Source organism: Salmo salar, chromosome ssa19 (assembly GCF_905237065.1).
Source record: "Salmo salar chromosome ssa19, Ssal_v3.1, whole genome shotgun sequence".
Classification (NCBI taxonomy): Eukaryota; Metazoa; Chordata; class Actinopteri; order Salmoniformes; family Salmonidae; genus Salmo; species Salmo salar.
In genome coordinates this window covers 54,663,784-54,676,663 of record NC_059460.1, presented here as the reverse complement: position 1 = coordinate 54,676,663, position 12,880 = coordinate 54,663,784, and the positions used below count along the sequence as shown (strand labels likewise).

Genomic DNA, 12,880 nt, shown 5'->3' with positions numbered 1-12,880 from the left:
ATTGTACAAACAAAAAAAATTGATGTTAGGCTATTTTCTGGCAATTGTGCCGTTATTATGTGCAAGATGTTAAGACTACAAACCGTTAGAAATGGCCATTTGCGAGATTGACTTGTCATTTCAATGGGCATAGACTACAGACTAAAAATCTGGGTTTATGATATAGCCCACGATAGGCCTACATCTAATTTCAGTAGCCTATAGGCAAGATGTGAACAGAACGATTTAGCAGCTTGCTTAGTTCAAATTTTCTTCCTTGAGAAATACACTACATGACCAAAAGTATGTGGACACCTGGTCGTTGAACATCTAATTCCAAAATCATGGGAGTTAATATGGAGTTGGTCCCCCCTCTGCTGCTATAACAGCCTCCACTCTTCTGGGAAGGCTTTCCACTAGATGTTGGAACATTGCTGCGGGGACTTACTTCCATTCAGCCACAAGAGCATTAGTGAGGTCAGCACTGATGTTGGGCAATTAGGCCTGGTTTGCAGTCAGCGTTCCAATTCATCCCAAAGGTGTTTTATGTGGTTGAGGTCAAGGCTCTGTGCAGGCCAGTCAAGTTCTTCCACACTGATCTCGACAAACCATTTCTGTATGGACCTCGCTTTGTGCATGGGGGCATTGTCATGCTGAAACAGAAAAGGTCCTTCCCCAAAGTGATGCCACAAAGTTAGAAGCACAGAATAATCTAGAATGTCATTGTACACTGTAGTGTTAAGATTTCCCTTCACTGGAACTAGCCCGAATCATGAAAAACAGCCCCAGACCTTTATTCCTCCTCCACCAAACTTTACAGTTGGCACTATGCATTGGGGCAGGTAGCATTCTCCTGGCATCCGACAAACCCAGATTTGTCCGTCGGACCGCCAGATGGTGAAGCGTGATTCATCACTCCAGAGAACACGTTTCCACTGCTCCAGTCTAATAGCAGTGAGCTTTACGCCACTCCAGTCAACGCTTGGCGTTGCGCATGGTGATCTTAGGCTTGTGCTGCTCAGTCATAGAAACCCATTTCATGAAGCAGTTATTGTGCTGACGTTGCTTCCAGAGGCAGTTTGGATCTCGGTAGTGAATGTTGCAACCAAGGACAGACAATTTTTACACGCTTCAGCACTTGGCGGTCCCGTTCTGTGAGTTTGTGTGGCCTACCACTTTGTGGCTGAGCCTTTGTTGCTGCTAGACGTTTCCACTTCACAATAACAGCACTTACAGTTGACCGGGGCAGCTTTAGCAGGGCATACATTTGACGATAGAGCTTCGATAATTTCCAATTAACTAAACATGGCCATTAATAATTGCATTATAACACAAGGCTACAACAACAATAAACTGATGTTATGGGCTATTTATTAAATCTGTTTTCCAGCTCCAGGTAGGCTACACAAGTGGAACAAATTGATTTGCAATGACTCCAGTGATATGGTCATTTCAACATATTTATTGTATCAAATGGTAGCCTACAATGGCATGTACATTAATAGGCACTTTTTTTTTTTTAACTAGGCAAGTCAGTTAAGGACAAATTCTTATTATACAATGACACCTACTAGTAAAGTCCCCCAGGCCAAACCCTTCCCTAACCCGGACGACACAGGGCCAATTGTGCACCGCCCTATGGGACTGTGATACAGCCTGGGATCGAACCCGGGTCTGTAGTGACGCCTCTAGACCGCTGCGCCACTCGGGAGGCCAACAGATGCAAATGTATCATTATCCACTTTTAATGTCAGTTTCATTGAGACTTTTCCCCATAACAGAAGCACATGAGGAGTTCCATAACTTCCATTTCAAATTTCCACTCACGCAGCCACCGAGACCTATAACTGATCATGCATAAAACACTTTTCCATAAGCAGTCGACATTAGAATGGAGTTTAGACCACCTCCGTGCGAATTTATCTAATGCGCTCTAGTGCGCCCAAAGTCGTTTTCCAGTGCTTTGTCGCCGTTATTTGTTGATGCGCATCAGTTCTAGCGTGTTTGTTGATACGTTTTATGGAAAAGGGGTTGAAAATAGGTATCTCCATAATGACAACTAAATATTCTACCTACAACTGGTTAAAAAGTTTACAAAACGTGCGCGCATGCTGCTCTGTCTCCTCTCACTCTCATGACTCAGCCAATAGTGGACTCGTGCTGTGTTAAATGCTAGTCGGAACTAGGAAAATCGGAAATTTCCGAATGGATGATTCGTTGAACGCGGCACGTGTATAACTACAACCGTTTAGCAGGTTCGACATTTCAGAGTTTCCTAGTTCTGACTAGTACATAAACGCAACATAAACTGCCTACTGCAGTGCCCTCCCCACCACTCAATCACGCAGTAACAGCGTGCCTCACTGCCTGATAGTCATTAGCAGCAGGTCACAGTGAAATATTATACACTTATTTATTTTTAAAGAGAAATGCCATGGCGGCCGCTGTGTAATTTAAAAGTAGCCCAAAAACCTGCAACCGATACATTTTCACCTGTGACATCGTTTTCAAAGTTGGTCAAATCTGGAAAATTACGAACATGGCAACCCTGAGTGATAGGAAGACAAAACTGTTTTCGAATCTAACCGCGGTAACCGTACTATTTGTGACGTGAATTGAGTATATAGTGTGTAGTATATACTCATTAAGTATGTATTAGTATACAGTATGTTAGTATGGGTATTCGAACACAGCTATGAGTTTCTAAACCCATAGACGCAACATCGCAATAAATCAATTAGAGAAGTGAAAAATTCTTCCTTAGCTGTTAATTTTCTAGAAATCTAAAGGCACAACCTTTCTTAAGTAGTTGAACATGTTATTACTCCAACTTCTGAAAGTGACAAACTGACACGTTTTTATTTTCGTCAAAAACAACTTTATATCGAAGGAGTGCCTTTGATTTGACGGCCTGCGGTTCAGCGAGAGACGACTGTTGGACGTGTTTATTTTTTAAATATATATTTTTTCTCTGTTAGACGTGTTTATGCGCATGAGTTTAGATAATCAACGTCGCCATATTGCCTACAAGCGTGATCGTACTGTCTTTGGTAGAAAGCACAAACACCTCCACCCAATCAGTCTGCAATACTGCACAACATCCTTCGTTACTATGACAACTAGCTGTTAGCAAGTTACTGGTGGCTGAACACGCATTCGATTTGGTAACTTCTAACTTGAAGTTTGGACAGTCAATACTCCAAAATGAATGTGAAAACAAACCTGAATTGAGCATTATGGCCTGCAGTGTGATCAAAGGCTTTATTCATACTTGAAGTTGGATGCCTACAGGGACTTTGAAAAACTGATGTGACGAGGTGATATAGACCTAACAACTGAAGAACATCATTCAGAGGAAGCGTTTAGTCACATCATGCTCCACCCCATTTTTGCAATTCTGATTTTGCATTAGATGCATGCACGGAAATAATTTTTGTAACAAAAGTGTACAGGTGTTGCATGAGTGTGTTAGTATAGTGTGTGAGTATCCACATGCGTTCATTTGAAGCAGGGAACTGTTACAATATGACAGGAGTCCGGTCTACACAGACTCTATAACTTTTCACAAAAGTTTTAGTTTTGATTGACTATCAACATTGTCTGAAAATTCCTCTGGCACTTTGAGGGAAGGATGGGGACAGTCTCTGAAGATGTTAGGAGGCTTTTGAATGGTAATGTTATATATATTTCTATTGATTTTAAGCAGTATGATTTAATGTAAGAATATTATCATAAGGATGGAATAGAAAATCATATACTGTGCAATTTTCGATGTACTTGTCTTATAACTAGAATCATCGTAAGAGGACGTATTGTATAACTCTACTGCTATATGTAGGCCTACTGATAGTTTTGAATTGCTACAACTTTTATCGCCAATAAGGCACTGCACATGTCTGTTAACATTATTATGTGCTACAGAATTCAGTGATTTATGTTCAAAGTAATCAAACCATCAGGACTTGTTACTATGCTTTTATCTACAGTGACTTTGTGAATAACTATGCGTGTGCCTCACTGTATTTCATATTCTATCATCTTTATGACAAGAGAATATTAGATTTTTAGTTAGTTCCTTGTGGATATTCCTCAGATTGCCATCTGATTCACACTGTAGAGTAACTGTCAGTGTTTGCAAACATGAACACTGGCATCTGCTGTATTTGCATGTACTACTTAGCAACCTGACTTGGCCCTTTGACAAACATTTGCATATGTCAACACCTTACTGTATTTATTTAGCTCCTTTGCACCCCATTATTTCTATTTCGCACTTTCTTCCTCTACAAATCTACCATTCCAGTGTTTTACTTGCTATATTGTGTTTACTTTGCCACCATGGCCTTTTTTGCCTTTACCTCCCTTATCTCACCTCATTTGCTCACATTGTATATAGACTTATTTTTTCTTCTGTATGTTTGTTTTACTCCATGTGTAACTCTGTGTTGTGTGTCGAACTGCTTTGCTTTAGCTTGGCCAGGTCGCAATTGTAAATGAGAACTTGTTCTCAACTTGCCTACCTGGTTAAATAAAGGTGAAATAAATAAAATGTAATATTAAGTGGTGGAAAAAGTACTAAATTAATATACTTGAGTAAAGTAAAGATACCTTAATAGAAAATGACTCAAGTAAAACTCACCCAGTAAAGTACTACTTGAGTAAAAGTATCTGGTTTTAAAAGTACAGTAGTAGAAAAAGTACTCAATTGTAATACTTAAGTAAAATTAAAATGTATACATCAAATTCCTTATATTAAGCAAACCATTAAAGTACAGATACCCAATTGTCACGTTCATCCAAAGGATGAGACCAAAGCGCAGCGTGGGTATCATTCCACATCTTTTATTTAAATGTGAAACTTTGCAAAACAAACAAACTACAAACAAAAACTGTGACGAAAGAGGTGCAACATGCACTAACTCAAAATAATCTCCCACAAACATAGGTGGGAAAAACTACTTAAATATGATCCCCAATTAGAGACAATGATGACCAGCTGCCTCTAATTGGGGATCATACAAAAATCCCCACATAGAAAAAAGAAACTAGAACCAAAACATAGAACTAAACTAGATAAATCCCCCCAGTCACGCCCTGACCTACTCTACCATATAAAATAAGAGCTCTTTATGGTCAGGACGTGACAGTACCACCCCCCCCCCAAAGGTGCAGACTCCGGCCGCAAAACCTGAAACCAAAAAGGGAGGGTTGGGGGGGGGTCTAGTGTTGGTGGCGGCTCTGGTGCAGGACAAAGAACCTTCTCATCCCGCGGATCCTCCCGCATCGGAGGCGGTCCTGGTGCGGGACGAAGAACCCTCTCATCCTGCGAACCCGCCAGCATCGGTGGAGGCTCCGGACTAGGAGCCGTCGCTGGAGGCTCTGGAACAAGAAGGCGCACTGGAGGCCTGATGCGTGGGGCTGGCACAGGTGGCGCCAGACTGGTAATACGCACCTCAAGGCGAGTGCGGAGAGCAGGCACAGGACCCACCGGACTGAGGACACGCACTTCAGGGAGAGTGTGAGGAGGAGGCACAGGATGTACCTGACTGAGGACACGCAGGGAGAGTGCGAGGAGGCACAGGACGTACTGGGCTGTGGAGGCGCACTGGAGACCTGGTGCCTAGAACCGGTGCAGGATATACTGGACCGTGGAGGCGCACTGGAGGTCTGGAGCGTAGAGCTGGCACAACCCGTCCTGGCTGAATGCTCACTTTAGCCCGGCAAATGCGGGGCGCAGGCACAGTGCGCATCGGGCTATGAATGCGCACTGGAGATACAGTGCGCATCACCGCATAACACGGTGCCTGACTGGTCACACGCTCCCCACGGTAAGCACAGGGAGTTGGCTCAGGTCTACACCCTGACTCCGCCAATCACCCCGTGTGCCCCCCCCCCAAAAAATGTGGGAGCTGCCTCTCGGGTTTCCGTCGTTGCCGTGCTAATTCCTTGTATCGTCGCCGTTCCTCTTTTGCTGCCTCTATCTGCTCCCTTGGATGGCGATATTCCCCAATCTGCATCCAGGGCCCCTTGCCGTCCAGGGCCCCTTGCCGTCCAGGATCTCCTCCCATGTCCACTCCTTGCCACGCTGCTTGGTCCTCTGGGGGTGGGAGATTCTGTCACGTTCGTCCAAAGGATGAGACCAAAGCGCAGCGTGGGTATCGTTCCACATCTTTTATTTAAATGTGAAACTTTGCAAAACAAACAAACTACAAACAAAAACCGTGACGAAAGAGGTGAAACATGCACTAACTCAAAATAATCTCCCACAAACACAGGTGGGAAAAACAACTACTTAAATATGATCCCCAATTAGAGACAACGATGACCAGCTGCCTCTAATTGGGGATCATACAAAAATCCCAACATAGAAAAAAGAAACAGGAACCAAAACAACATAGAACTAAATAAACTAGATAAACCCCCCCAGTCACGCCCTGACCTACTCTACCATAGAAAATAAGAGCTCTCTATGGTCAGGACGTGACTACAATAAACTACTGTAGTACTTTAAATAATGTTTTACTTAAGTACTTTCACCACTGGTAATATTACAATTATAGGAAATAAAGAAATCTAAACAAGCGCTGTAGTTCAACTTGTTTTTCCTGTGCCAGCATGAAAGATAACATTGTTTCTGATATGCTTGTGACTTGGAATACAGTTTGTGATTACATGTCAAGGTGGAAATTTTAATGGAAAAAATCATAGTACTGCTTGAAGCGCTTAAAATGATGTGCATTTTTGTAAAAGTTCATGCTCCAGGTAATGAATGACAAAATATCCTAAATGGCCACTTAGTAAATCATAATATATTTTATATGACGTCTTCTCAGGATTGAGGTGTACAGGTATATATTTTTTCTTCCACTTATTACATGTGTGACTTGCCTGTCTTGTCTTTCAGACTGTGAGCTGTTTGTATCAGATATCCTACAAGATGAGAACCTCAGTAAACATGCCAGGGAAACACGGGACGTCTTACTTAATAACTTCAGGGTGATCTACTCCAGGTACGTAAGGCCTGCTAGACTGTTCCTCCTAGTTGGCCTCTTTACCTCCATATGCACACACACAATAATGAAACAACTTGTGTCACTTAAATTTTACATTAGATGTTCACATTTCCTGAAGCTTTTTTGATGATGGAAAGAAGCGTTAACAATTTAATTTTAGAAACTTGTTATTGAAAGGAAAATATGTATGAAAGTAAGCACATGAGAAGAAATGAATCGTTTCTGCATCAGAGATGTCTGCACCGGAAGCCTGTTACTTCTTTTTACTCTGTGCATGGTGAAGGTTGTACTTATTTGCGAGAGGTTATGTCTTGTGGTCTGAGAGGCAGGAAACCAAAGTAGGGTGTTTGGTGTCATTGACGGAAGTGTAAGCACTTGAAGAACCTTATAACCTAATTTGCAGTCTAAATTTAACTAATCCCCACTTTTATTTTGCAGAAATCCTCAGGCGTTTTCCTTCAGATGTAAGTGACTGCATATTTTACACCATAAAATGGTTGAATCCTTACTTGGGATGTAACTATTTTGTGCGCCATTGACATACATTTGTGCAACTAACACATTTGGCCATATCAGGGCATTTCCTGTGTGCTGTTGAAAGTCCTCCCCCTGGCCTCCCGATCCTGATGTAGTGTTCTTACCCACCTAGCTGAGTCCAGACAGGAGGACAGTTCAGATGACAACCAGAGCTCCAGTCAGGGCCGCTCGGCCCCCTCAGACGACCTGTCAGTGGCCTCTGACTACCAGGATGAGGGCTCTCCTGACTGTGAGTAAAGGCTTGGTTCTGTGTGCGTGCGCTGTGTACGTGTGTGAGTGTGTGTGTGTGTCTCAATGCAACGTGCTTATGTGCTAAGCATGTCTGAGGGTGTTTGCTACATTATATTTGGGGTTTGTAAGTGGAACATAGGGACTCCTACTGTGCATTTAACCTGAAATATATCAGCACATAGAAGGGGTGTCAAATAACAGCTTGCCCTCTAGTGGTTGGGTCTGCTGAATGAATGGAGTGTTGGTGGGAATACTTAGGGTGAGGATGGGGGGGGTGTTCACACAGACCTGATAGGTGACCTAGAGCTCTCTCTAGTGGTGAGAGTAGTCTGGAGCCCTCAGTGAATCCATCTGTGTGTACCAGGTGGGAGGCAGGGGCCCTAGTCAGTTTCTCTCAGATGAGCCCACACAGAGTGTGCTCTGTAGCTCGAGGCTAATTAGCTGATTGATTAACCCTAACCCTGGTCTCCTCTCCCAATTCAGTTTGAAATACAACACTGTACCTGAGGGGCCATGTGTGTTCCATCTCTCTCCCTTTATCTGTCTGGTTCTCTGTCTTCCATTCTCTCTCTCTCTCTCTCTCTCTCTCTCTCTCTCTCTCTCTCCTCTCTCTTTCACTATCTCTGGTTCTATGAGACATGGTAGTACTTGACTGGTTGTTCAGAAGTGACACAATGACTCACCTAGAGCCTTGGGTGTCCCATGCTCTCAGTGGGTGTCATGCGAGGATGATGATGGGCATTCCTACATATAACTTCTCCACTTTGTGAATTTAGCATGTTGCAATATCTATTTTCAAAGGTCTGTTTGACTGTGCTTTTTCCTCATTGGTTGTACCCCGTTGCTTCCTGAACTAACTGTCTGCACCAAAGGGCAGCTGGAGTTCATAGTTCACTGTCTGTTCACTAGCCAGAGTAAATTACAGATGTGGCTTTACCAGCTTTGCAGGGCAGTCCATTTTAAAGGAAGAGGGTGTGTGTGAAAATAATGAAATGATGAGCCAATGGAATCAATTACATTTTAGGAAGAAAATGTATTCATGGTTTAATTACAGAAGCTGGATATGCACAACTGATTTTAGTAGTACTGCCGTTCTAGTCACCCAAACCACAATTGCCTATAGGAGGTCAACTTTTGCTTTTGCCCTATGTAACAATCCCACCTTTTTCTATTTAGCCTTATGACATCAAACAAGATAACCTTTATCCTAAAACAATTGAACAAATGTACAATGATTGAAAGAATATCAAAAGTAAGAATAGGAAAATATTGATGATATGGGTTTAGTTCCTGTTCACCTATGTAGAGGAGAACCATGACAGTTGGTATTTGACTTGGGAGTTGACTGCCTCAACTTCTCTGCTCCCTAACCTGTGGTGAAGAAGTGTGTTCAATCCAGGCGGGAAACATAACACCTACTGTTATTTCACTAAATGGCCTGGCCCGTTTTCTCCATGGACCAGTTCTTCAAAAGTTCTCTATCTGGATTTCACCAATTGGATAGGATTAAATGCATAGAAATAGAATGAATAGAACGGACAAGTCATTGACTTGAATGGGGAGTCCCGTTCTATTCATTATATTTCTATACATTTAATCCTATCCGATAGCCAAAATCCAGATAGATAACTTTTGAAAAGCTGGGTCCAGTGGACTGGCTGACACCAGATTTGTAATGGCTGACAGGAACAGATGGATCCTCCATTGTTTTCCTCTGTGTCTGCATGGTAATGTGAACTGTGTTTCACCCATCGACTGCACGGTTGACCTGACCGTGCCTGCAGCCTCACCCTAGCTCCAGTCTGGTTGACAACAGCCCCCATCACCACCCAGCACTCCCCCAGTGTGAGGAGGACTTGCAAAGTGGAGTTAGGGAAGCAGGAGATGGGGGTCGAAGTGCTATGAGACTTGGCATGCCGTTTTGCAGTGTCAAGTTTACAATCTGTCTTAAAAGAAGTATAGGGATGGTGTGTTTGTTTTTTGGCCATTGGGTGGTAGCCGAGGCGATGACAGTATTGCAGGAGCATTGTATCAGGAGCAGTCAGAGATTGACATTTTTTTTTATATATCAACGTTTTTGTGGTCATAAGGATTGTTTTCATACATTGTTATCTCCCATATTTGTTCAGGTGTGGAGAAAAGGTCTCGATTATTAATTTAGTAATAAAAGATCTAACGTCACGATTCACAGTGCACGTATTTGTTATTGAAAGCATACATGACCAGTTCAAGCGGAAACCAACTCCATCTCTCAAATTGATATCTCACCAGATGATTAGTGTCTGTTTGTTGACCCATTTGATGGATATGATCTATGGACAAACATGTCTGAGTGGTGAGAAAGATCTGTTTGTTAGAAGCAGGGGAAGGCAGAGGTACTGTGTGGTATCAGAGAATACAGGTGGCGTTGGGCCCTTGTGTCTGCTGACTTTGACAGATATCAGAGACAATGGGCAGCAGGCTCCAGCTCTGCCAGTGCCAACACTATTTCCTGCACCAATTACGGCCAACAGGAAAAAGGCCAAGATAACCATTTTAGTTCAGTTGTATCTCATTTTTCTTAAATTGGGTCATTAGCGTATCAATCTAGAATGTTAATTTCCAAAGAGTGTGCTGGCATAAAATTGTTTGAGTTTTGATTGGTCTAATTTAGTGCAGAAAGAGTTCAAAAGGTGTACTTTCAATTATATTACAACTATGCTATTGAGAACAAAATTACATTAAAGAAAATAAAAAATAAAGGTTCGTGGGGAGTATATCTCGAGATATTCCTGACCCAGTCAAAGCTGTAACACAGAACAAAATAAATAAAGATATGTGGGGCTGTAGCAAGACCTTGAATGGCCTCTGTATAGTATGTGGTTTTAGTGGAGGAAGCTGTTATACCTCAGATACACATTATTTTTATTTTAGCTGGTACTTCGCTGAATTACATACAGTACTCAGCACTTCGGTGAGAAACAGACCTGGATCTCCCTGTACAGTAAGTGGCCATGCTATCTATCCACTTAGTGAACTTCTGACCCCTGGTTTCTTAGCTGGTCGACCTGTCAAACTTCCGAACCTGTCTTGAGCATGGCTGGGTAACTGGCGGCCCACGGGAACTCAGTCGGGGTCTCAACTTACTGTTGAGAGTTAGAATAGTAGAAAACACAAGGTGCAATTTCGAAATTTGGTTGGGCATAAGCGTTTTTCTCTTGTTATGTCAGTCACTGACAGCCAAAATGTTTTAGATTGGTAAATTAGTCTAGCGGCCAGCGATCTAAACTTGGCTAGGACCGGCTCTGACTGCATGTGTGGTTATGGATGTGAGTACGCAGACCCGTGAGCCACTGCAGCCCCTAATGATGAGTTCAGATTTTTGGTGGCCCCCACCTCCATCAAAGTTGCCCATCCGTGGTCTAGAGTAACCCTGTCTAGAATATTGATCTGGCTGCCCATGGAAACTCCATAGATCTACGTTTCTTTGACTTGGAAATACCCACCCTTCAGAAAACAGAGCTGCTGGGAGATTCATTTTCCAGTGTTCATTGGTGCACTTGCAGGACGCACATAACATGTTAATGACCATCTTTTCCCCCCTTTCTCCTTCACGCTCTCCTTTTCCCTCACTCTCCTCCACTGCTGTGGTCGTTGAGAAACACATTACAAGACTGGAACAGGCTCGCCATCATGCTGGCCCAGCCATCGGGGTTCAAAGGTTCACGCTGTTCCCCTGGGGCTACTATGCTGCTGCAGATGCTAGTCGTTTCTTTCTCTGCTCCTTTTCTCCGTCTTCGCTCTCCCTCTGCACCCTCTCTCCCTGTTTAGACTATTAATCTCCAACTCTCTCTCTCGCTCTCTCTCTCTCTCCCTCACTCATGCTGCATAGCAAGAGGAGAGGACTGCTTGAAGGGGGGATTTTGACTGTCTAACTGAGGGGCATCCATCACTCACGTCTCCTCGCCCCCACTCCAAGCTTTGCCATGTTGTTTTCTGTATCCTCCTGTAAAAATCTTTTTTGTTTCAGCTTTCTCCTAAACTCCCCTTGTTTAATTGTTTTTCTTAATTAGAGTACCTCTCCCCTCTGGTGTAAGTCTTTGATAAAACACACAGAGAAAACAGGCAGTGAGAATATCGATGTGTAACAGTCCACCCATTCTCGAACAAAATTTCAATGTTCTACTTCATATTCATCATCTCTAGCACCACCCAACATAAACATATGTGAAAATGTCGCGTTCCTATGTTTTGTAGTAAAAAAATATAAGGTTAGGGTTAGTAATTCATTCCGAGTGGTTAAATTAAGGATTAAGATTTGGGAAAGGCGGCACTGGGATTGGAAACGCGACCTTCGGAGCTGGAGCCTGCGGTTTAAACGCCCGTTCACCATACCGATCCACAACGCACTAGCAAGCCTCCTAGACGTAATAGGCGCTAACATTGCCCCTAATGGACAGTATAGCGTCCACATTTCGCCAGGTCGAAATGTAATCTAGTACCTGCATAATTGGCCCTTCCTGCCATATTCCATAAGAAAATGGGCTGGTAACAGTCTACATAGACAGCATGCAGAGTGGGAAGCCCAGGCTGGGTGGTTCTAATCTCCCCCTTAGCTGTCAATGTCACAGACAAATAGTAAAACTATCAGATGCACTGAGTTCACCCAGAGGTTAGCCTTCCCAGGGACCTCTTCCATTCACTCCCGTGCCTCTCTCTCCTGCCTTGCAAATGAGAATTTGATTTTGCTCTCCGCTGGAATCTATTTCTGGAGATGAATGAAGTTTCGATGCCAAGCCAAGGTGGCCCCGCTGATTTCTTAGGGAAATAAATGGAGATTGGAGAGACGTGTTGGCCTGTACAGACAGTGACACAACAGCTCCCAACACCTCTGGGATTCCTTTGTTTAATTGTGGCTGTAATGTAGCAATTTGAGGTCATTAACATGCCCGTGTGGATTTATTTGAGGATGCTGAGGAAGAAGCATCCCTCTTATTCACCAGGGATACCTCTGGATCACCAGGGATACCTCTGGATCACCAGGGATACCTCTGGATCACGTATCCCTGGATCACCAGGGATACCTCTGGAGAGCCAATCGCACTGTGTGTGCCAGGGTGACAGCGTTGCCTCTGTGTGGA

At 43.3% G+C, this 12,880-nt stretch overlaps 1 protein-coding gene across 1 annotated transcript in view; it reads left to right on the top strand.

Annotated features, from left to right (window-relative positions):
- The first annotated feature begins 2,869 nt into the window (after window positions 1–2,869).
- LOC106579312 (src kinase-associated phosphoprotein 1) overlaps window positions 2,870–12,880 on the top strand; it is a 35,677-nt gene continuing 25,666 nt past the window's right edge. The window contains exons 1-4 of the mRNA XM_014159125.2: window positions 2,870–3,650; window positions 6,884–6,989; window positions 7,431–7,456; window positions 7,642–7,758. Of these exons, the coding sequence (XP_014014600.2) occupies window positions 3,611–3,650; window positions 6,884–6,989; window positions 7,431–7,456; window positions 7,642–7,758 (289 nt within the window). The 5' untranslated portion in view covers window positions 2,870–3,610. The remainder of the gene's footprint in view (window positions 3,651–6,883; window positions 6,990–7,430; window positions 7,457–7,641; window positions 7,759–12,880) is intronic.